Source organism: Pyxicephalus adspersus, chromosome 5, assembly GCF_032062135.1.
Source record: "Pyxicephalus adspersus chromosome 5, UCB_Pads_2.0, whole genome shotgun sequence".
NCBI classification, from domain to species: domain Eukaryota; kingdom Metazoa; phylum Chordata; class Amphibia; order Anura; family Pyxicephalidae; genus Pyxicephalus; species Pyxicephalus adspersus.
Genome location: NC_092862.1, coordinates 92,556,919 through 92,581,539, shown reverse-complemented (window position 1 = coordinate 92,581,539; position 24,621 = coordinate 92,556,919). Strand labels below are relative to the sequence as shown.

Here is a 24,621-nt window from a genome sequence, read left to right as displayed (position 1 = left end):
AGATTCGCGCCCCCTATTGCTCATTATTATGAAGGCAGGAATCCGGCTGGCAGTGAGGAGGCGAGTGTACGCGCATACTCGAGTCCGGACCGCGGTAAACCGCGATCGCTGGCTGCGCGTACTTTCGCGCTTCCAGCGAGCGCGGATTTTATTGATGAATCAGGGGCATAGTGTTAAAAAATATGCTGGCTTCAAAAATATGTGTATCAATAAAAAGAAAATACAACTATTTTAGGCAAGAATGAAGGTCTATTTGTAAAACAACCATTTATGCTACCCCAAACTTGACTTGTATAAAGCATGTATATGCACTGCTATTAACGTGTTGTTTTTCTTTATTTGGTTTTATTTAATTATTTAAAGTATTATTTCATTATTCTGAGTTTAATTTAAATTAAACATTTGATTCAGTTGTACTGGCAAAAAATATAAAATGACAGAGCTAGGCATGTTCTTTCACATGACTGTGTGGCTCCATGAACTCTGTAGTGCAACATGTATGGTCACATACACAAAGCCTGCACTTATTGTCGTAGCCTTTCAACACATGCATATGTTGTTGTTTTTTTATTAATATTATTATTTTTTTCATATTATCATAGTCATCTATAGTCATAAAATGTTAAATAGCCCTGTAAAAAGCACACACATGGACACATGTACAGCATACAGGCATATTCTATAGTCAACTAAACCCAGTAGGAACACTTAATAAATTCCAAGTAGCTAGTAAAAGCAAATCAAAATTTGGAAGCACATAGTAAACATTGTCTTTAACAAGTACATATGCCATACATACTCTGTAGACCTATATTGTAAACATAGTGTATTCACTTGTGGCACACAACCAATACAGAAACAATACTTAGTATGAAGTACAAGTCTTGTGCATTCACACATCTTTACTTAATACCTTTTAAGTACATTTGCTCAAATCAAACAAAACAAATAAGCAAACATTTGGTTTAGTGATTTAATTAACAATGTGATTTGTTTATAAATATAGCTCTTGCATTTTTAAGGAAAAGAGTAATTTTTTCTGAGTATCTTACTCTGAACAGTATAAGATATTTGTGTGCAGAGAATGATGTACTGGAAAATTCAAAAATTATGTTGCCCAACATCTTTTTTTATTTATCATCAGCAATTGTCATTGTACCCCAAAATGTTGTGCTCAATAAACGTACTTTAAGTATTTAAAGAGTCTTCATGGAATCTTAAAAAAATCAGTTTATCTATAGCTGTCCTAAACTGTACGTGGAACTAAGCTGCATGGAAAATTATCATTATAAAAAGGAATACCCATTTGTTGGGATGCCAGTAATCACTGATGGTTGTTTAAGTATGACCTGTCTGGAAACAAACCATCTCATGCATTCCTCATGTTGGAACTCTCTAAATTCATTATGTCAAATTGTTTGTGTATTGTTTTCCCTCTGGAAAGTGACTTCAAAGAATCCCATAAAAATTCCAAAGAGCAGATATTGTACATCCCTCTAAATGTAGTGACACTGACATGGAGACAAGGCCCATAAATTAAGGAGCCAAAAAGAGAAGTACAGTACAAATGACATAGGAATGAGCACACACTCTACAGTTGTTCATTTCACTTTTGTCAAAAGAAAAAAAACCATCTACAATTTATAGCAAAACACAGCCATACATGACAATAACATTGGTGTCACATGCAGGTCACCTAAAGACATCAATTTATTATAATCCTTTGGTTTATGTATGCTGCTCCTAAATTAAATGTACAAACCGTAACTTCCAGATACAAAAAGAAAAAGCTACAACAAATTCCACAACATGAAATTTGACTACCAACTATTTCCAGCTTGATCCAAAATGTCTAAAGCTGGTCTTGATTTACTACGATGAGATGAATAGGCGAGAGTGTTTAGAAGAGCAGGGTAAGGGCATCAAGCCTCAATTATTTGTGATCATTTTATTTCCCCTCTTCTATTACTTCAGGATATTAGTGGCTTAATCCACAAGGGTCTGGTAGAGGAAAGGATCTGGGGCATAATGGGAACTTTTGGCATATAGAACAAACACAACTAATTGACCCTTTCACTAATGGGGTGGTTTCCTGTGGGCCAGTGCCGGGACAATGTCCTTTATCATATATACTAATACTAAAATATTAATTATCATCTATACTAAAAGTTCTCTTTGCAGATCTCTACACTGGCTTCCATTTCACCTAAGAATTGAATTCAAGCTCCTGTGCTTTGCTTTCAAATCCCTCCACAGCTATTGTCCCACTTACATTTCTGACCTGGTAAAAAAATACTCCCCCAGCCGCTCTCTCCGCTCCTCCAATGACCTATTAATGACTTCCTCACTCATAACTACATCACACGCACGGATACAAGAGTTCTCTAGAGCTGCCCCAACTCTCTGGAATGGTCTTCCTCATCCTATTCGGCTTGCTCCTACTTTCTGCTCATTTAAAAGAGCACTCAAAACCTATTATTTTAAACTTGCCTACCCATCTTCTTCTGCCTTTTGTAACCATCACTACTTCCCACCACTACATATCTCCCTCTTATTGTGTGTAAATTCCCCCACAAGTAGTAGATTAGTGAAATGGTAGGTGGGTGAAGTTTAGTGCATGAAACCACCAGTGAAAGCTGTGACTTATGAAAAATATGCATGTGTGCTGTTCAACTGACCTTTCAACAATTTCTCCATAATTGAAAACATTTGCCACCTTATAAAGAAGGATTTTTCAATTAAATTCCGAAGTTTGCTGAATTTCTAGAGGAAACATCTATACAAAACAGGATTTTTTTTTTAAGGAATTACTTCTTTTTTTTTTTTTTTTTTTTTAATCATTCTGATATCACTCTGACCTCTCCAGTCCCCTTCTGATCTCCCTTGTACCCCTTTTGGCCTCCATTAATGCCCACTTCACTTTAGCTTCCAACACTGCGATAAACAGCTGAGCATGTGAATGTATATGTTTTAACATAAATTGGTTTGAGTGGCTACTTGAGATGTTTTTTGAGATGCCTCCAAGGAAGAAGGGGCACCCTCACATTTCCTTGCTTAGGGAATCAACTTTCTAGAAATGGCCCTGTATGCAGATCATTTTGTGACAAGTTTTGTGTCAAATAGCTGAACTCCTTAGCTGCATACTTGTAGGTCAGTGATTTAGGATATATTGAAGGCAGAGGACAAGAACACCAAACAATAATGTGAATGTTTTTAGAACCAGGTCAAAAATGTCTGTTTACATAATCTCTCAGTGATAGGTCCATTGTAGAATAAAGTTATTCTTTCTTAGGCCTCAATCAGAGTTGTGCCTGTAGTCAGGGACAACAACAGCTAGATGTTCTATGGCTAACTGGTCCTTTGTCAGATTTGTAATAACACAGCCTAACAGAGCAACGTCTCCCAGTAATGACTGTTTTCTAAATTTGATCAAAATGACATCTTCGACTAAAGGGAAATCGTGCTGGAGGACTTCCATCTTGCTGGTGCTGCCATTGCAGGTTTGGCCAGGGAACATAATTATTTAACACCTGTACATACTGCAGATTCTGTAAATAAAGTTTGAATTGTCCGCCAGCCCAACTTATTTTAAGAACTTAAATACTAATCTCGTCAACTTATTTCTACATAGCCCAAGAGGACAACTGTCCCTAGCCCTTACATTCTATGAGATGGGGTACAGAGGATGGTTGAAGAAGTCACATGAAACCCTCTCTTGTTTGGTGTACATTTGTAAAGCAGTCTTCCATATAAAATTGATTGCATTCTTCCTCCAATGGCACACCTCTAAGTGCTGGTCACTGTTGGACGCTGGGGACTCCAGGAACTGTGATCCATGTAACAGCAGTGGTCCTGCTCTCTATTGTGCTGCTGGCACAGGGCCAAATAACCAAGGGTTAATCGGAATTAAGTACAAATATATATCAAAAAAGTTTCTTTTTCACTTGCCATGCAGCCTGATTGTAAAGTAAGTACAATAAGTATGACTACAGCTAGGCTTTATTTAGGTAATTTATATGCTAGTGAAAAAATGCAAGACTGATAAACACCATATGTGGTAATAGGGCAAAGGTAGGGTAACAAGGGGAAACATTCAGATTTTACAGTTTGGGGAAAACACAACTTTATATAAAGGACTGCTGGGATACATCTATAAATCTTAAGATTTGTATAGTAAATAATTACAGGCCCTCTAATAGTTTGAAACATTGGTATGTTGTCAATCGTATTTCAATAACACAGCTGTACTGGAAAACTTTCATTTATAATGCTTATTTACCTTTTGAAAAAAACCTAAATTTCAAAAGCCTGAAGAGGAGGGATTTAATGGGAAATGTTTCTGTAAAATTATTATTAAATATTGCATTTGAAACTATAAACAAAGAAAAGGATGGCCCTCAGGATGTGGGCCAGCAATATGTCAAAAGAGTTTAAGTTTTTATCCTGAAAGGGTAAAATCAAAAATAAAAAAGTTTGTATGGACAACAGCGACAGGAGCTCACAGACAAAGAGTGCTGACATGTCTGTTTAATAAGTAAAGCAATAGAATCCAGGACATAGGTAAAGGACCTTTAGATATATTGATAAAAAAAAGCAGTAAGTAACTTCCTTTCTGTCACAATATGCAAAAAATTCTATCTTTAAGACCTCTCATTCTGTAAACAAAGCAGAACTTAAAAATGCATACTAGTTCAGTTTGAAAAAAATCAATAAAGCCATAAGCATTCTTACTTCTTAGTTAAGGATGAATTTCCTATTACACAGCAATTTATTAGTGGTTTTCTTTTACTAAGCTAATCATTATTCTGTTTAAATGATTTGCATCTCTATGGCAGATATTACAGGCCATTCAACTTCCATTAAATTGTCTGGGATTTTCCATTAACTTCACATGCACTTTAAACAACAATGCATTCAGCAATATAAAAATTATATTTAATAATGGACAAGGATTTTCATGTATGATGCGTTACATAGATTTAGGGTAAATTAAGATTACAGGTTGTTACAAGCAGTTTTGGATTTTTTTGAAAAAGAGCTATAATAGTAATCATTTCACTTTTTACACTGCATACTAGTCAATAAATACTGCAAATACTACTCTTAAGCCGCATACACACGTGCAATTATAGTCGTTGGAAAGGATCTTTCACAATCCTTTCCAACGATTAGGCACATGTACATAATGTACATTTAGCACTGTTCTGCTCTATGCAGAGGGGAGGGGAGAAAACGACCGAGCGGCACCCCGCTGCGCATTTTCCCCCTTCACTTGCATTACGATCGTTACGGACGGTCGTTCGGACGATGAACCGCGGGCGCTGTACACATGCCAGACTCTCGTCTGATATCAGCTCTGAGCCAAATATCGGGTGAGAACCATTAGATGTGTGTACATAGCTTAGAGACAGACAAGATTGTTCCAAGCTTAATCTAATGTCTTATGTGTAGTGGAATTGTTGGCTTCATAAATCTTTGCTATGTATTTTTCACTTGTACTTCTTGGTGTTTCAGCAATCACATAACATTGGGGAACAATTTTGAACAAATTTTTTGTTAACTTCAGTTTTTAGCCTTTATTCACTAATATAGGTATGCAGTTAGTTACTGAAAATGCAGTTAGTTTTCTTCAATCACGTCAGTTTTTTTCTCTACCGCTAATAATAATGCGATTACTGTAGAGTAGATTTGTATTGGCTATTCATTTACACGCAAGATAGTGTGGTCAGAGGCTGTGCGCTGCTCTACGTAGTGAATAGACAAAATTTATTTTTCCACTTACACACGTATTTACTTTTTTTCAGATCATGTCTGGCTCTGCTGTTTCTGATCGTAAGTACCTAAACAACCCTGATTAATTTTGTTGTATCTGTGGCAGTTTCACCATTCCCAGTCAAAGGGCGAACATCAGCACATTTGTAGAGCAAGCCTATTTGGCATATTTCAAAGTTAAACTTGGTGATCAAGTTAAGTCTTGGGCCTCTCATAAGGTGTGCAAACAGTGTGTTGGGGGTTTACGGATGTGGAAAAAGGGAACATGTGATACGATTTGGTATTTGGTATACCAATAGTTTGGCGAGAGCAGGGTGATCATTTCAGTGAATGTTACTTTTGTATAGTGAAAACTTCAGAATATAACAAGAAAAATAAATGTAGCATAGAGTATCCTAGTCTACCATCAGCTATACGCCTAGTGGCTCATTCAGATGAAATTCCAGTGCTGTTTTTTGTTACACTACCCTCTCTTGAAGAACATGATTATGGTGATGAACTAGGTGACAACAATGATGAAGAGTTTGAAATTGAAGAGGACTCTGTTCGTAAGGGATTTTATCAGCATGAGTTGAGTATTTGGCACGTGATTTAGGACTATCGAAGAAGGCTTCAGAACACCTAGCATCAAAACTGCGTGAGAAAAACTTACTTAAAAAAGGAACAAAGCTATTGGAACTGACAGTGGCTTTGTGTATTGGCATAACATACCTGGTTTAATAGCAGAATTGGGAATTCCAATCTATAACTCAACTGAATGCCGACTATTCATCGATAGCTCAAAGCGGAGGTTAAAGTGTGTCCTCTTTCACAATGGCAATATATTTGAGTCAGTCCCAATTGGTCATTCAGTTTCTCTTTGTGAATGATTTACAGGCATAAAGAGAGTCATTGAGTTGTTGCAATATTACCAACACAATTGGGTCATCTGTGTCTCTGTGTATCTGACCTTAAAAATGGTATGCTTCCTTCTTGGTCAGCAACGCGGATACACCAAGTATCCCTGTTATCTGTGCATGTGAGACAGCAGAGCTCGTGAAAGGTATTGGGTGAAAAGGAATTGGATTCGAAGTTCTGCCCTAAAACCAGGTGATCCAAACATTTTGCATGAGCCACTTGTTGATAGAAAGAATATTAAATTCCTGCCTCTGAACATGAAACTGGGTCTGATGAAGCAGTTTGTTAAAGCTTTACCAACTGAAGGAAACTGTTTTAAGTACTTCATTCTGGCATTTCCTAGCCTGTCTTTTAAAAAATCAAGGCCAGTGTGTTTGATGGTCCACAAATTCAGCAGCTCACCATAGATGAACATTTCATCAGGACAATGTCAGAAGTCGAAAAGAATGCTTGGTTATCATTCAAAGCCATTGTCAATGACTTTCTTTGAAACACACAAGTAAAAAATTACACAGAAATTGTCTTTCTAACTTCCCGGAAAACCTTGGTGCATTCAGTGATGAGCAAGGTGAACGATTCCACCAAGATTTGAAGGTCATCAGGTAGATGATGGTATAGGGCTATATGGGATGTACATATGATGGCTGACTATTATTGGAGAATCCGACGGGATTATCCTGACACTGAACACTCCAAGAAAAGCTATAAGTGTAAATGTTTACCTTAACCGATTACCCGATTAATTTTCAAATGTTTTACTGTAATAGAAAATATCATAGAGTAACAATAAATCCTTTGTATGAACAAAAGAAATTTAAATAAACAGTACATTTAACTTATTATTTCATTATTTGTTAATTGTATGTAAAATCTTTTTTTGACAAAAATGGAGGCTACCCTGTATCGAAAAAACTAGATGTGATGGCAAAAAACTGGGGTCATTTCTGGATTCACCACCCAAAAATTAGTAAAAAAACAAGTGTAAGATCAAACTCAACAAAAAATGTGTCCCCCAGTGTAATCACTGTTATGTATTAAAAGCTGAACAGCTCATTGATCATAGGCCTTCCACACCTTCCCTACTAATTCATAATTATCCCACAATTTCATAAGAGACAAAGACCACCACTGCACTGTACTTCTTGTTTTTTTTGTTTTTTTTTTTGTAGACAGCTGCATTTTTTTAAACAAGTTTATTTAGTAGAGATGTGGGTGTGCACTTCTCTGCATTTCATTCATTTTGATCCTTTTTTATCATCAGCTACAGCTTTCCACACCACCACCATAAATGCTGAAACAATTGTCAGTCAACAGCACAGTTAGTTACCTTGATAGGCAGCCAGGATGGTACTCTTTTGATGTTTTTTTTCTTAAATATCTTTCCAAGGTAACTATAGACCCAAGTTGGCTTTCTATCCCCTGACCTCTGTTGACCAGTTGTTAGGACAGATACGTTTTTAGTACTTCGCTTCATGTGACTATCAAATGGATGATTGTCCTCATATATGATGCTCCTGGAGAAGCGGTCATATACACGTTGAGCTTTTGAGGTGTACTAGTAATGTATCATGCTAAATGTATAGTAACGTATTGCATGTCACATTTGTACATTGAAGTTTTTCATTGATATAGCTCTTTAGACGCCATTATGAATTAAACAGATTTTTTTTATTGCAGTTTATAGTATAATATTGTTTTCTTTTTGTAAGGTTATTGATACCTATTGATACCTTTAACTCCTTGTATTTGTACCGTAATTGTTATTTGGCTGCTATGAAAAGAAGTAGCCATGGACAATGTATGTACCATAAATCAAAGCTTGAACTGGATTATATACTGCCTGCATGTGACAGAGCGCTTGGTGACTCCAGAAATAGCTATTGGTAATTGGAAATTTACAGGTGAAAATATATTCCTGAGGATCGGGGGCGTTAAAGCAAATTAGTTCCTTTTCTCAACAGGCAGGGAACTCACAAAATAGATTGGCTTTACATGTATTTTAGTCTGTTGCTACACTCCTGTCTGCTCATCCCCCTTTGATTGCATAGGAGACACCTAAAATATGGCAGCCAAAGTCCACAGTAGAATAACAGAAAAATGATCTCTGCTGCTAATGTGAACACACTGGGCATGATTTATTAAAGCTCACCAAGACTGGAGATTATCATAAGCAAGCCTGGGGGATCCAGCAAACCTGAAATGGTTCACCCTGAATAGTCTATCTTCTCCAGTCTTGGAGAGCTTTAAACCAAACAAACCAGCCCACTGTCCCTTTTGATTTCTTAAAGCCAGCTGAAAAGATTTCCCTTTAGAATTCTTTATTTTTTTCCTAGACATTGTCATTATTTTTCTCTCTGTTCTCAGATCATTTTAGACAAGCAAGCTTTCTAGGAAAAATCTTGGTGAGAACACTTCCATGGGACTCTCCCTACCGCGGTACCTACCTGCTGGATTAAAAATCTCCTACATTAGAATTAACGGACAATAATGTATCTCCTCCAAAATGCATATCGGTATATGTGTTGATTCAGTGGTATACATTGAGCTTTTCATTGTATATTGTGTTGTCTACATGAGTATGTGGACGTGAGTTGTTGTAGGAAATTGATTTTTTTTTTTCAATTTTAATTCATTTTGAGGAACAAATAGCATGATAATTGGTTTGCTATCTGTAAAACAAAAAAAGGCTTTCATCTGCTTGAAAGACTGTCAATAAGATACAATGGACAAAGAGTATACTCTTCCACCTCATGGGATCTTGCAACCAAACTGACTGCAGTCCTGGCAATTACAGCCACCAGAGTATGCACTGGGCAGCAAACATTTTTAATGTTTTCTACATCATACTCTTTCTTATCATGTTCTTTAATCAAATCTCAGACAAACCTGGGTCTGGTATAGTCATAGGATAAAGTGTCATGGGTTGTGTCATAGGATAAAGTGTCATGGGTTGTGTTGGCCTATAGGCCATATCCCAACATCCACTGTTTTGCCGTAATATTGCAAAAATTTGTGCTAAGCACTTCTTTAGATGTAGGGGGTATTTACTGTTCCTGATGGTTAAATATCTGGGGAGGGGTAAGTTGCAAAAGTCTAGTTATCTGGGTTGGGTTTTTGGTGGGATGTAAGGGTTGGCTGTGTTAGCCGCAGAAAAAAAAAATATTGAGGTTGCATATAACTTTGAAATTGTGGTCAGAGGGTTGAAGCTTGGGTGCTCTAGATCACTTATCTTTCATCAGTTTTTTCTTTATATACGTAAGTATTTTTTGTATAAAATCCCCAATGGCATTTTATCACAGGTTTTGTCTCATACAAGAGCAAGCTGCATTTTCCAATCCTATTTGCACTCTAAGCTGAGCTATTTCCACTAATATCCCACCCAAAATCTATTTTAGGCACACACTTGAAATGGAGTTTTGGGACATTAAAAAGTCTTCTAAGTAAAAACAGCTACATATGCACTGCCGGAGGTTCAAAAAGAGGTGATGAGTGCTACAGATGGTGTGAGTGATAAATCCAATATTGCTCTTATTAAAACACAAGCATGGGATGTTATCTGGATATTTTGGGAGCTGTGGATGTCTGACATGTTGTAATTAATGTAAAGTCTTTATCCTGCTGCCACTGATAAACATGAATAGACAGTATAATTATGTTATCAAATGTGCTCTTAACAGAAAAGATGAGATATCCTGAGATTTGTTTATCTGAAAGTACATGATAATACACAGGACACATCTATCAACTGGGGCCCTCTAATGTCACAATGTTCAACAAAAACAAGTACATTTTTAATGCAAGGTAAATAAAGTTAACATATTGAAGCCTATCAGTCTTTAAATGTGCTGGCTCCATTTGATTTTGTTTTTTTCTTATTTATTTTCACATTTTAACTGACATCAATGGTCTTTTTGGCTATCTGTAAGGGTGATATTCTTCCCACTGGCCTACAATGTAAGAGGCATTCTTCCTTCTGACCACCACACTAATGTACTAAGCTGTGAATATAGTAATTATAGCTAGGGTTCCATAAACCCTGAAAGTTATTTCCAAGTTTCCCCCATGCTAAAAAGGCAGAGAAAGACTGCCCTAGAGTGACAACTTACCCACTGTACTGTATCTATAGAGAATCATTGTCAACCTACAATAAGACTGAAGAACACCAATTCCTCTCCTCATCTACATAAGATAGAAAGGGGGGTTTGTAGTGTTCAGAGATAGTGGAATACCAGTATATTCTTTTATATACAAATATTTTTTACTTCAAAATGTTTATTAGCGACAGAAGACCAATGACACAACACAAATTGCACCATATGTACATAGTAGTGACCCCAAAAAGAACTCACATTCTTTTTATTTACAATATCATTCTTCGTAAAAGTTCTTTTTTTCTGGTGCTGTAGGCACAAACATTCAAGCATCATTTTCATTATCAGCTTTATGAATGGCAGCAGCAGTAGAAAAGGGAAGCTGATAGATAGATCACTGATTAAATGCTAGTGATGCATTAGCACAATGCTCATAGACAAAGGCCCCAAAGCTGTCTTTACACAATAGGTGGCATTTGGATATGCCAAAAAAATGTGACCACCCTTGCCATGTGTGGGCATTACGTCTCTCTGGCCTAGCCGAATAATAAGACCAAAGAACCTATACCTTCATATTTCTGTGCCCTGAAAATATTGGTTAGCTTGTCGGTTACATTGGTCCATATTTATTGATTTGATGAGGATCAGGAAAGTGTGAGAAAAACCAAAACTTTATATCGCCATATTTGCTTCAAGTCAGACAGTTAGAATGACAACCAGAAAACTAGTACACTATGAAGGAATTGTCAGCCGTGGGTGCACGGATATTTACCTCACTGTTTCTACTTTTGTGTTTTTTAAAGACATAATATAAGATTAAAACCATACAAACAACATATTGTGTGTTAGCAAACCGCAGGGAACTATTATTATAAACTGAAATGTAATTGAAGAGAAAAAAGTAGGGTTATGAACTATGGACATATTACAAATTTATGTACAAGGAAACTATATTTTGTGATTGATTCCACCAACATTAGAGAGTATGAGCACTGTAAACACAGTTCTTAAAGAGGGGAGGGGGGAAGACAAGTGGAATGCATCCCGCTGTACACTCCTCCATTTGTTTGCCTTCCTAATAGGAAAAGGCTCATCTATCTCAGCACCTTAATACCATTAACATCATATGATAGTTCACTGTATAACCTTTACAGTAGTCACATGACTGCAAGTCCTGGTGTAAAAGTATTCTGCCCAAGTAGAGGGTATGGTAGCAGTATTGCAATGAAATTGCTGGTGGAATTAATACATTTCTGCAATCCACATTACTGTACCCACTGCTCCTGCATAGCACACTACATACACAACACTTGATAATTGTCACTCTAAACAAGCTATCAAGGACATCTCAGATTAAAATCTAACAGAGTAGAGTCTAACATGTAGAGCATCTAAACAACTGTCCTGGGATGATGGTTATAATTTCCTATGGAGGAAATTGCAACAGAGTGCCCCTTGCTCAGTCTGTACAATCTATGTGCCTTCATTCTGCTATCATTGGAAACAACCACAAAAGGTTATTTTCAGTGACAGAAATTTGGACATCCCACCAATTTTCTTTGGTTTGGCTGATTGTAAATTTAGAGACTATTCAAACTCCTTAGAATGTTATATACCTTTTATTCAAAGTAAGTACCATTTCTCCATCTATTAATAAATATCTGCCTTTAACTCATCCCAATGTCTGTCCTGTTTAGCACCAATACACAGGGGTATCAGTGCTGGCAGACTCATGACTCATGAGCTATGGAAGAAGAGGAGGGCTAACAACGTTTGAAGTGCAATAAATGAGCAAACCGAGAATGTTGTCAATCAAAAGGTGAAAATAGGGGTCTTAACAGGGAAATGGAAGAATCAAAATTTGCTATACATGTTGTATAGAAGGAGGTAATTGCTATACATGTGTAAGATGGAGATAGAGAGCATTGCCTTAGGTTAGACAGGTTTGCTTCGTATTTGACAGCCTCTGTATTGCCCGATTTTTCACAGTCCCCTATTGCCTTAGATTACCATAGTCTCTACATTGCTTTAGGGTATGTACACACGTCAGATGATTCTCGTCCGAATATCCTTTCAGGGCTAGTATCAGATGAGAATCTGATGTGTGTATAGTCTGATGCTGTTCATGGATCCGTCTTTATGGATTGGTCCTAGTTGATCCATGAACGATGAACAACTTCAATACAAGTTAAGGGGAGAGAGCGCAGCAGGCTGCCATTCGTTCGTTCTCTCATCTCCAGATTAAAACAGCTCTGTATGTGCAGTGCTCGTTAAAGCATCTTTCAGTCTTTTCTTGTTGGAAAGGATCGTGAAAGAACTTTTCCAACAACAAAAGTCCTACGTGTGTACGCAGCCTTAGATTTAACCAGTCTTTCTTGACCTTTTAATCATTTGGAAAACATTGTTAAAATAACTTTCAGATCTTCAGAGAAACTTTTTACAAATTTTTTTACCCACAGATCACAAAACATCAGTGTAGTGGTCAGTAGAAAAAATGCCTCTTGCATTGCTGCCCAGTGGGAAGAATTCCACCCTTATAGATATCCAAAAAGATCATGGGTGTCAGTAAAACTGAACTGAGAGAACAAATAGCCCTTTGCTCAAGGAACCCCCTAACAACCTCTCGAGAAATCCTGGTTGAGAAACACTGGATTTGACAGTCATTCCTATGTCTTAGATCAGGACAGTCTCTTTTTTGCATTGGATAAAACAAACTCTTTATTGCCTTTAACAGTCGACTATTTTAGATTAGGCAGTGTCTCCGTTTGGGGCAATTATGGCTTCTTTAAATTAAGACCTAAATGTAAAAGAGCAGATTTTTGAAACTAGCAGTATTTAAAAATAAAATTGTTAATGTTATCTGTATAGAAAATGTGATTGAAATACAACATAAAGTCTATAATACTATGAAAGTCTATAATGAGTGAATTCACAACACTAAAGAAAAAATGTAGCCATGGAGGTAAGAAATAATAATATACATTTGAATGAAAAAGTATTAAAGGAAAACAAGTCTTCATCTGGCAGTGAGCCTGGAAACATGTGTCTATAACAGAGAGAGCTTGAGTTACAAGGCTTCCAGCTGAGCAATTGATAGTTATCTACTACATAAGTGATATGACTTAGTGTTGATTTCTGTCCACACTGAGGCTTCCGTATTAGAATTTATAGCTGTTGGCAATTCACCCCCCTTCCATGTGCTGCTGCCCTCCCCACTGGACAGAAATATTCTTACTATGGAGAGGACAGGAATATATTGCGGGGGTTATATAAACTGCAATTTGAGATTTTCGTCCAGATTTTTATCAGGTAAATTCCTCTAAAGCCAGGAGGAAAAAAGAGTCCAACTTAACGTCTGCTAAAATAAAGAGGTAATTATGTATATATTATAAATTGAACTTATTGTTAGATTGTAAAATCCAGTGTCTTATAAAACCTTACACAATACACAGCCTTTGGTGAGTGTAACATCAGGGTGCACAGCAAGTTTTTATAAAGCTTTCAATAAGCCTAAAGTAGTTTGTTAATGGTTTCAAAGCAACCCTAAACCCCAGTTTAAAAAGTGATCCTTTTCACGCATAACCAGTCCATTGGTTACCCTATGTCTTTTTGCCCATAAGCTGCCGATTTACTAAGGGAGACAATTTATTAAGTGGAGTGACAATGCAGTATATCACAACATGCATTGCCTTACTGTGTGATGAGAATTACTTTTTTTTCTAGTTGAAAACGAATGGCACTGAAATACACAAATACATGCATGGTGCATTTCCATGCATTACAGCCATGCATGAGTGTAAATGAGCACTTAATGCAAGTAATGGTAGTCTATTAAAAGCCTGCTAACAGCCATTTTAAATTGAGAGTGTTAAAAACTTGTTTTACACATGGCTCCTAAAAATTCATGCCCATATGTACATGGCTTTTTATGGAGAAAGAAGTCCAACAAACTACAATGTTTTTCTTTTTTAAATACTCATAACCATTTATGCTTTTATTGTATTTTAGAAACAATCCAGAAGCTCACAGTGTGCAGTATGATCAGAGTCTGAATAACTGTGCAATATTATACCTGATTTATTAACACTCTTCCAAGAGTGGAAAAGATAGATTTGTAATGGAGAACCTGGGCGATCCAGCAAATTTGGAAAAGATTTCTTAAAAATCACTTACTATTAGTATGCAATTTTTTATTCCTGGACTCCATCCATTCAAAGTTTGCTGTATTACCCAGATTCACCCATGCTCCTATGTTTTAAAGCCAGGCCGTCTGGTGTTTTAGGCCAGGTTCCCTTTCCTTTGAATGGTCATTGGAGCTTCTGTGTTTTACCTAGGGAGTCAGTGCCATTACTAGATTGCTCTCCTGACTGGTATGTACATTACGAGGGGATGCTGAGAAGTTCCTGGCTTTGCCCAGAAAGAAGAGAGCCAGAGTTATGAAATAACACATTTATTCATCATATTCCCCCCTGAGAATGATGCACGTAATGCAGCGTAGTTGCAGCATTTCTAGACCATTCAAATAAAAGTCCTTTGGTTGGGTCAAAAACCAGCTCTCAGTAGTATCTTTGACGTTCTCAAAACGTCGCCTTTGTGCGCAGGTGCATTGTCCTGGAAAAAAACAATCCCTTTGGTCAACTTTCTACGCCAGTTCTTCTTAATTGCCTCCTTCAGCTGGTCAAGGAAGTTAGCATAATACTGTCTGGTGATACTAGAGACCTGAGGTAGGTAGTCCACCAACAGAATACCCTCTTTGTCCCAGAAAACGGAAGCCATGGCTTTTTTACTTCTTCCGCTGCGGGGACCCACTGTGGCGCCATTCCTTTGACTGTTCCTTGGTTTCAGGATTAAAGATGTGGAGCCAGGTTTCATCCCTAGTCACTAACCTAGCCAAAAAGTCCTGTGCAGCTTCAAAATAGTCCAAAACGGCTTTGGATGCTTCAACTCGTTCCTTCTTCTGATCACTGTTCAAACATTTTGGCACCCACTTCCTTGAAAGCTTGAGCATGTCTAGGATAGTGGTGATAACAAACTCAACATGTTCCCATAAGATGTCAAGTATCTGTGCTATCTTTTTAGCGGATATTCGTCTGTCCTCAATAATCAGCTCATGGACAGCATAGCAGGTTGCCAGGTCAGTTGAGGTTGGGGGGCGCCCACTGAGGGGCTCATCTTCAACGGTGAAATGAAATGGAATATCCAGGTTTTGACAGTGCTGTAGGAAGGACATTTCTCCCCCAGTGTTTGTGACATCTCAGTGTGAATGTCCTTTGCTGACTCCCTGGAGAAACAAAAACTTCATAACGGCCCGTAACTCCAGCGTCGTGAAACTTGCTTGTGCCTGTGCCATCACAGTTTCTCACTAAAAGAAAAAATGGTTTTAAGAATTGCAAAGACCTGATATTTGCACAGTTACATACTAAGATATTAGGCTGTCATATGCCCCCACACTCATTTTTCTATTTCATCTGGAAGGGGGCAAAGCCAGGAACTTCTCAGCACCCCCTCGTAAACACAAAGATTTGCTTGACTTCAAGAAGTATGTCACTGCACCAGTGCCCTGGAAGTAGTCCATAGCAAAATTAACCCTTGCAACTCCTTAGACTCTATTATACAGAGCAGACACCACCTTAACGAGCCTGCTTCTAACAAATCCTGAACTATGTCTGTGACAGATTGAAGTCTGAAGTTCATGAGTATTCCAGAACTAACCACCGATAAATTTGGGAGTATAAGTATCTGTTTGCCTTTTAGGTGCCCTAATTTTATACAGCCTGATTAAAGTTACCAAGTCTGGAGTTCAGTTTTAAGCATTACATTTTGTTAAATGAAATTCAGCCCAAAACAAAACTATTTTATTTGGAAGGAAGGAAGGTGAGAGCCTTGTTTGAATTACTGCCTGTGTTTCTGTGGGAGGGCTGCTCTTTACTTCCTGTCCAATAAAAGCTGTCAGCTGACATAACTACCACTATTGTTTGACATAACCAATGAGTACAATTGTGATGTGATGATCTACGTGAAAGTTGGGACTTCCCCTCCTCTTCAATTGTAATATCTCCTCTAATTTCCTGCTTTGTTTCCTAATCTACAGAAATCTTTCCAAGGGGAAGTAGTAAAAAAATGGCACTAAAAAACTGATGGTACTAACCTTTCTGCATGACATGAAGAAAAAAAAATATTATGGCTGATGTACCACTTGAATGAAGAACTAAATGTCAATACTAAAAAATAGTTAGGCCAAATTGACAGGCCATGTTGCTTCAGTAAAAAAACAAATTTTCCAGGTAACTTGCAATGCTTTCTTTAATGTACTCTGAGTATGTGCAGCTCAAGGTATGACCCAAGCCAGGGAATGAATAAACACCTATGAGTATGCACACAAATTAAATCATTCCTGTCTGGCTATTTCAGATGGCTGAAAATCCTGGACTTGGAAAAGGAGTGAGTAAAGATGCTGGACACATGCAAGGAATGGTGAGTTTTGATAAAACAGGCAGGTAAGTTAATTTTATTGCAGAAGAGACATAGCCTGTCCCTTCTATAATAAACAAAAACTACATATCAATTTTTAAATCTCTAAATTTATTTCTGCCTTAAAAACCAGACATGACAAAATGATGCTGTTTTGATGATTTTCAAAAGAAACATTTTTAGAAAGGCAATAGAATAATATATTATATGTGAATGTCAAAATGTATTTGTAAATGAAAAATAATAACGGGCAACTGAAACATGGATTGTTGGAACACCCCCACTAAGCAGGAAGGCTTTAACCTTTATTAGGGGTTCCATCCTGAAAGTATCTTTAAATATAAGTTCCAACCTCTAAACATCTGGTGGGTGTGCACATAATAGTCTGGGAATTGCTGCTTACACAAGTGACCCTATTATACAGTCATACATATGGATTGCATTCTGCAGCACTATATGGAGTCTCGGATTAAATGTAACAGACTAAACAGACTCAGTACTGCTTATCATAATATCAAATAAAGGCTCGACTTCATTACATTTTACTAAAGTCTTATTTTTTTAATACTATCTTGTAAAAGCTCTGAGACAGCTTGTAGTGAGATTACAGAGAAATGCCCTTTTAACTGTATTTTACTGTCCAACGTGTAGCAGCACTGTGTTTTTTCCTTAATAATTACAAGAGCACCTGTCAATACTGTTAAAGCAGAACTCCAGGCAGACAAGCAGGGAGGAAGCTGCGCCAGGGAAATGACTGGTCATGTTTTTTAGCAAGTTTAAAGACACATAACAAGGGTGTCAAAACAATTCATGAAAAGAAAAAAAACGTATTGTTTGTGCTTTTACATGCATTTTTTTAAGTTGGTGATAGGATCTTTGTGAGACCCTAACACAGAGGGCTCCAGTTGTAATCAGGAGCAGCTCTTTCATGGTCCCCCTTTCTGCTTTTTCCACTCACTGGTTAATGAGACATCCCATCAAAATGATAAGCCAATAAGAATTTGAGAAGGCTGAAGGGTACAGCACGTTCCAATACTACCCAAAAGTGATGCCTAAAAGAAGAGTCTGGATCTTGACTTTAAAAGCAAGGTTTTCGAGTCATGAGCAACTAGGAACTGCAGAATTGTTGTCTAATTACAGAGTCTCATTTTATATAGAGCATAGTAAAGATGAGTTTCTTTAGTATTGTTGGTAATTCTTTCACAGGCAGAGATCAAAAAGTTGAACATGTCTCTTACAAGGAGGGCATGTGCAGGAGAAGCAAACATTAAAATCAGCCACCTTGCAGGAGAATCTGCAGAAAAAAAAAGTTTTACTCAGTATATAGGGCTGTGGTTTCTCACTCCATAGGATTCTTATGCATGCTGGAAAACAATATTTGCGGGCAATCAACTTTCTTTGGACCCTGGATTCAGTTTGAGTATCTACAAGACCAGGCTGCAAAACAGTTTAATGAAAGATTACCCTGCAAAGCATAAACTGGTATCATCAAAACTTCCATATCTGTTCCTATGATAAATGGACTGCGATAGGAGCTAACATGTCTTGTGGAAACAGTAGGGAGGGATTGGATGGAAAGTCTTTCTTGGCTAACCACCTGTAACCCTGGCCTCTGCAACAAAATATCTGCAAGAAAGAAGCAGTTCACTGCATCCGATTTGCTTAGAAGATCGTGGGTTTTTTATTACATATATTTTAGTGTAAATGCATGAAATTCTCTTAAAAATTAAACCAATGTCACAAGCAAACGTATGCCTGGTCCCGCATCTTTCTCTTGTTACATGTTTGGTGAGATGCAGGGAATATTCTCAATGCAAGAACACTTTATGCATAGTTGGAAAAGTGCAATACCCACCATCATGAACCTGTGGACATCACTGTCATTTCCACCACCACTGGCCTAAATAAATTATGTTATATAAACAGTGGTATACAGGAAATATAAAACATCCAGACAGAATTTGCTGGGAAATTGATGTACTCCATACTGATAATTGGGGCACTCCTGGAAAGGCAGAAAATGGCTCACAGGCCATATTTACAAAGCAGGCTTATTTTATCGTTCTGAATTCAGGCATACTGGTTGGTACCGTTTAAATAACTTGGTGAACTAAAATAAAAAAATAAAAAGTATAAAACAGACAAAGCAACAGTAGTAGCTGATCAACCCTGAAGATAAAGGCCAAAAATACACAAGGCAATCCCTTACTACTTGATAATATTCTCACTAATCATGAACAGCTGGCCAATAAGTGTAGAAAAATAATCTTATTGCACAATATCATTGTAAACCTGCATTCATTTTTCTTTCTTCTTTTTTGTTTGACTTTATAAAAACGACGAAAAGTAAAGCCCTTCTCTAGCAAAGGCAGCCTATCCAACATATGAACATAGAAATAGCTCAGTGAAGCAAAGACCTGTTAAACAATCTTGAAAATATGAACAACTGAGAACACTGGAGCGACTGTGCTGCAAATAACATTTCAATGGATGCATCTTAAGTGTCACCAGTTGTCCAGAATGACATACAGCTCTTTATTATTTAACTGAAGGGGGTTAATATACTCACAGTTGAAAAGACATCACTATATATTTATCCTACAGTGGCGTCAAGGCAGATATGATGTTTATTCTACTCTAGACATGAGTGATAATGACTTTTTGTATGGCCTTCACATCCATCTACACCAACCAATTAGTTTTGGGTTAGGTTTATATATTTTTAAAACTTTGTTATAATATATTTGAATATTACATTTTTTATTTATATATTTATTAGATTAGATATTTATAAAACCTTTATTTTCGAAATAAACCCACATTTAACTTCTTTTCTGTACTGGTGTTCATATATTACCGACATACAGGTTATATGACAATGCCTTAAAGATGACAGATTCTTCACAGATGTATTAGATCCCTAATATTTCCAGTTCCAGCCAATGGTTTCTGACTCCAGCCAATGATACAAAATGACACAATGTCCACGATTGGCATCCTAAATGACTAGTGCTGCTGATTTACTGAAGGTCTGAGATACCAGAAGTTTGTTTTAGCCAATAGATTGTCTTTACCCATAGCATACATCCATGGCTGCCAAAGTATTATAATAAAGGTGCAGCCATTACCTTGCCACTACAAAGCAATATAGGTTTTCTGATTGGTATGCACAACAGAATCATTTTCCTTACAGATTCCCATTCTATGATTGTAGCTCTGTAGGACATAGCGAGCAGAAAGCCAAAGGCAGTGTGATTAGTTTGTCCTTTGAGTAATTCAGCTGTAAGCGTAATCGAACTATTGTTCTCTGTAAACAGTAGTTTTTTTTTATTATTTTATGAAAGAGGTAGGAAAGAAGTATAGAACTCCACCTGATGGCTAGATTTGTTTATAAATATTATTTATACTCGGTATTTTATATTTACCTGACATGAGATTTAGAAAATCATACCTTTAAAGCAGAATTTCAGCAAAAAATAAGATAAAAAGGCAAATTAATAAGCAGCTGTTGATGCATCTCTGACTTTTATTCCAGATATTTCACCACTAATAGAATGCCTTCAGTCTGATGGCCAACATCATTCTACACTTCTCCTAAGCCCCCACTGTCCTACACCCACCCCTGCCTGTGGCTGGAAAGTGAAATCAGAACAGTAATAAGCTTATTTCTCTCTCACTCCTTCCTCTCCTTCTATCAGCTTTTTATTCTTTTCAACGTGGAACTTTAAAAAGAAATCAAAAGTTAAAATAAAGTTCAATTTTTCCCTAAAGATTTTCCACATAATTATTACTTAAAAGAACAGAATCTTGTTTAAAAAAATGTACCTAAACATGTAAAGCTTCATCATCTCACAAACTATGAGTGTGCTTAACATTAATCCTTGCTGTCCAGAGAATGATTCTTTGATGTATTGATAAGCTTCTAATTGCAGTGCAAACAAACCAGGAAGACTGCCAGTGACAGATAGCATGACATCATGAACAGAATGTTTTTTTTCCCATATGTACAGCTGTCTCTCTGAACAGAGTATAAGCTTACCATGCAATATGGCTGCATCTAGTGCTATTGTACTGTAAAGTAAGGGATAATTGTGATTTTTACCCAGATGGCATTACTTAGGATAGTATAACCATATGAGTAATAGGACATGGCAAGACATATTTTCTGTATGTTATGACAGGCAGTACTTTTGTTTAAGTCTGTGCTGGATTTACTTATCAATATCTAAAGGTAGTTATGTGTAAAGCTGACACATTGTTTACAATGTAATGAATGTTTAGGTAATACTAATATTGGGGACCAGCCTTATAAAATACAACTTGGCCTGGGCAAGCTCAGCTAGTTTAGTTTACACAGTCATACTTTTCACATTACAATCAGATTTGTCCACTTTGCTGTGCGAAAAATATTTCCAAAACAAGCAGTTATGGTATGCCTAAATCTTGTGATGAATGAAAGGATGGATAGCAATTCAACTGCAATGATGGGAACGAGATGACAAACTGAAAATGCAACCCACAGTTTGATTCTTGTATAAACATTAGCAATGACATGAGAGTTAACTTTTCTATGCAAAAAGCACGGACCTGAAATTAAGCCAATTAAACTCTGTAGCTGCAAAGTATGATTGGCCCATTTCAACATCAATGATATTCGCACACATTGGAAAAAATGAAGCAGATTGGAAGGCTGTAAAACATAACAAAAACAAGTCCAGCTGATGGTGACTAACTACTACTAGACAACCATGTGCAAGCTTTCAGTTCTCATACACAAATACTCTACTATAATTCCCAAATCTACCAAGGTGACACTATGGTTCTGTGGGGAGATCAATTGCAGATTTGTAAACTTATAAATCTGTGACTTTAACATTTCTGTTTTTTTTCAGCTCAATGGACAAGTGTCTTTATTTACCCTGACTGTGGGAATGATTTATAAAGTAGAACAACTTTGCAGATTTCAAATAACCAAGAATCCCACCACTTCACCATTTACAACCAATAGACTAAATCATTGGTTTGTTCATCAGCAATGGCTGGTGCTCCCATCACTGGATTATGCACCTGCCCTGCACTACGCTGTTCCTGGATTGCCACCTGCTGCAGCCTGAGAATGGAAGTGTGAGAAAAGGCATGTAACCCCATCAGAACTTGTAAATGCCCTTACATGGCCTCTAAATCTACTAATTGCCTGATATTCATCCAGTCAACTACGGGTCAATTGTTCTGCACATACGGGGAGAGCAGTTTAGGTTTACTTGTACTTATATGTATTGGCAACCTGTGTGCTTTTAACAGAAATTCATATCAATTTGAATGTTGTGTGAATCTTGGGTGAAAACCTTGATAAATAGACCCCTTAATTACATTTTTCTGGTATGGTATTTTTTTTTCCTTTCTGTCACTTGTAATATTAAGAATAAAGGTTTCAATGCCAAAAAAGGTTGGTTTTCTGCATATGCAAACAATCAACCCCATCATTTTTCCAAGCCCTAAAACTTACCCCAGCCCTAAAACCTTCTAATAACTTTACCCTGACCCCTACGGTGTGTAGTGAGAACGTAGGAAGGGTGCCAATGCTGACCTGTCCAGGAAATACCTGTTCCCCTATCATTCTGTATAGACCTTACCAGGATAACTTCTGTGTCCCAACCCGTGCACTAAAATGGAACGGGCTGATTTTCTTTATTAACTTCCATACAGCATCCATGTGTTCATTTAGTTCCCAGTTTAAAAAAAAAAGTTGTGAACTTTGGCAAAGTAAAATGTCAACTACAGAAGGTGATATCTGAACCAGTCTCCAGCTAAACAGGAGTTGGTGGGATCCAGACTACTCACTTGTCCGTGATTTATATTTCTTTTTGGTATAAGGGAATTCAGGCCCTCGCTATCCAAACATGATACGTGTTTAGATTGTAAGCTCTTTTGGGCAGGTAGCTCTCCTCCTCTTGTGTCATTGTTTGTGTCACGTTCATGCCCTATTTAATGTACAGAGCTGCGTAATATGTTGGTGCTTTACAAAAACAGTTTTTTATTATTATTATTATTATTATTATTAATAATAATAATAATAATAATAATAAATACTTTACAGTCATTTTTTTGCAATCATTGACAAGTTTGTGACATTCAGAAATTGTAGGGCTAAAAGTACTATGTAAACTTTGTAAAAGTCATCCTTTATGATGAAAAGAATTTCCCATACCCTATGATAATAAAAAAAAAACACACTCCTTTAAATAAATAAAAAAGTTTCATGTTGGAGCCATAAACCAATAAACAGAGGGACCATCATAAAACTCCCACAGCTTTTCAGAGCAATGACTGAGTCTGGAAGGAAAGAAAATCAGATAAGAGATGCTAAATGAACTTCTTATTGTACTCAGCCTTCTTTGCTCTATACAGTACACCCCCTCCCCAATATCTATCAGAATGAATGCATTCATAGGAACCCATGCAGGATGTATGAGATCACTTCCATTAAATAAGCAAAGCTATAAGGTACTGTGGAGCTCCACATGGCAAACATTACTTATAGCAGAATACTTTAATGATCCCCAAGGTCATGTGTATACAGAAGCATTGGAAGTGTCATGCAATATTTCATCTGATCACATTGATGAAAGTGAACACATGCTGTGATAGACAAATCCAGTAACAAAGAATAACTTACCATCTTGTATCATCATGATAATGCTCCAGGACAGAATATCCAAAAAATGAGCCATTGGGGCCCTGATACACAATAGGGTGATCCAGATCAATGTTATAGCAAAGCACCAAAGTTAGCAAAAACCCTCCAAGCAGCGCTTTGAAAAGACTCCTTTCTGCCATCCTGGCTGAAATCCTACAATCAGGGCTTTGATCAACTTGCCACTGCCCAGATCAGCTCCCAGTAGAGTTGGCAAAGGGGCCAGTTGTGCTAATTAGCCAGATGTGCTTGTGTCCCAAAGTGGAAGATCACAGAGGAGTGGCGAGGGGTGACTTGTGACTCCGATCTGGCCAAATACTACAGAGATCAGCACCAATCCGTTCAGCGAGGGAGTGGATTCTACAAGGACTGAGCCGAAGTAGGATGGCGGGGAGGTCGGAGCACTGGCGACATCTACTGTCTATCTAAGATATTGCAGCCTAAAGTTTCAAAGGCAAACTAAAGTGAGAATAAAGGACTCTGGCAGTACTGATCCCCACTGAAATGCTGAATTGTTATGGCTGAAAACATTTAGGCATGGACCCTAAACAAGTATGCAGGTCAGCAGCTTTCACTGTCGTATATTCATACTTCTTCTGGAGCTAAAAGTTTATATGGATGTTCTGACAAATCACCTATCCTGTAAAGCAGGGGTCAGCAAACTTTTTGGACTACTAGGCCATTTCAGGAGGTCAA

At 37.3% G+C, this 24,621-nt stretch overlaps 1 protein-coding gene across 1 annotated transcript in view; it reads right to left on the bottom strand.

Moving 5' to 3' along the window:
- ITGA9 (integrin subunit alpha 9) overlaps positions 1-24,246 on the bottom strand; it is a 196,102-nt gene extending 171,856 nt beyond the window's left edge. The window contains exon 1 of the mRNA XM_072412135.1: positions 23,908-24,246. Within this exon, the coding sequence (XP_072268236.1) occupies positions 23,908-24,068 (161 nt within the window). The 5' untranslated portion in view covers positions 24,069-24,246. The remainder of the gene's footprint in view (positions 1-23,907) is intronic.
- Positions 24,247-24,621: the final 375 nt, after the last annotated feature.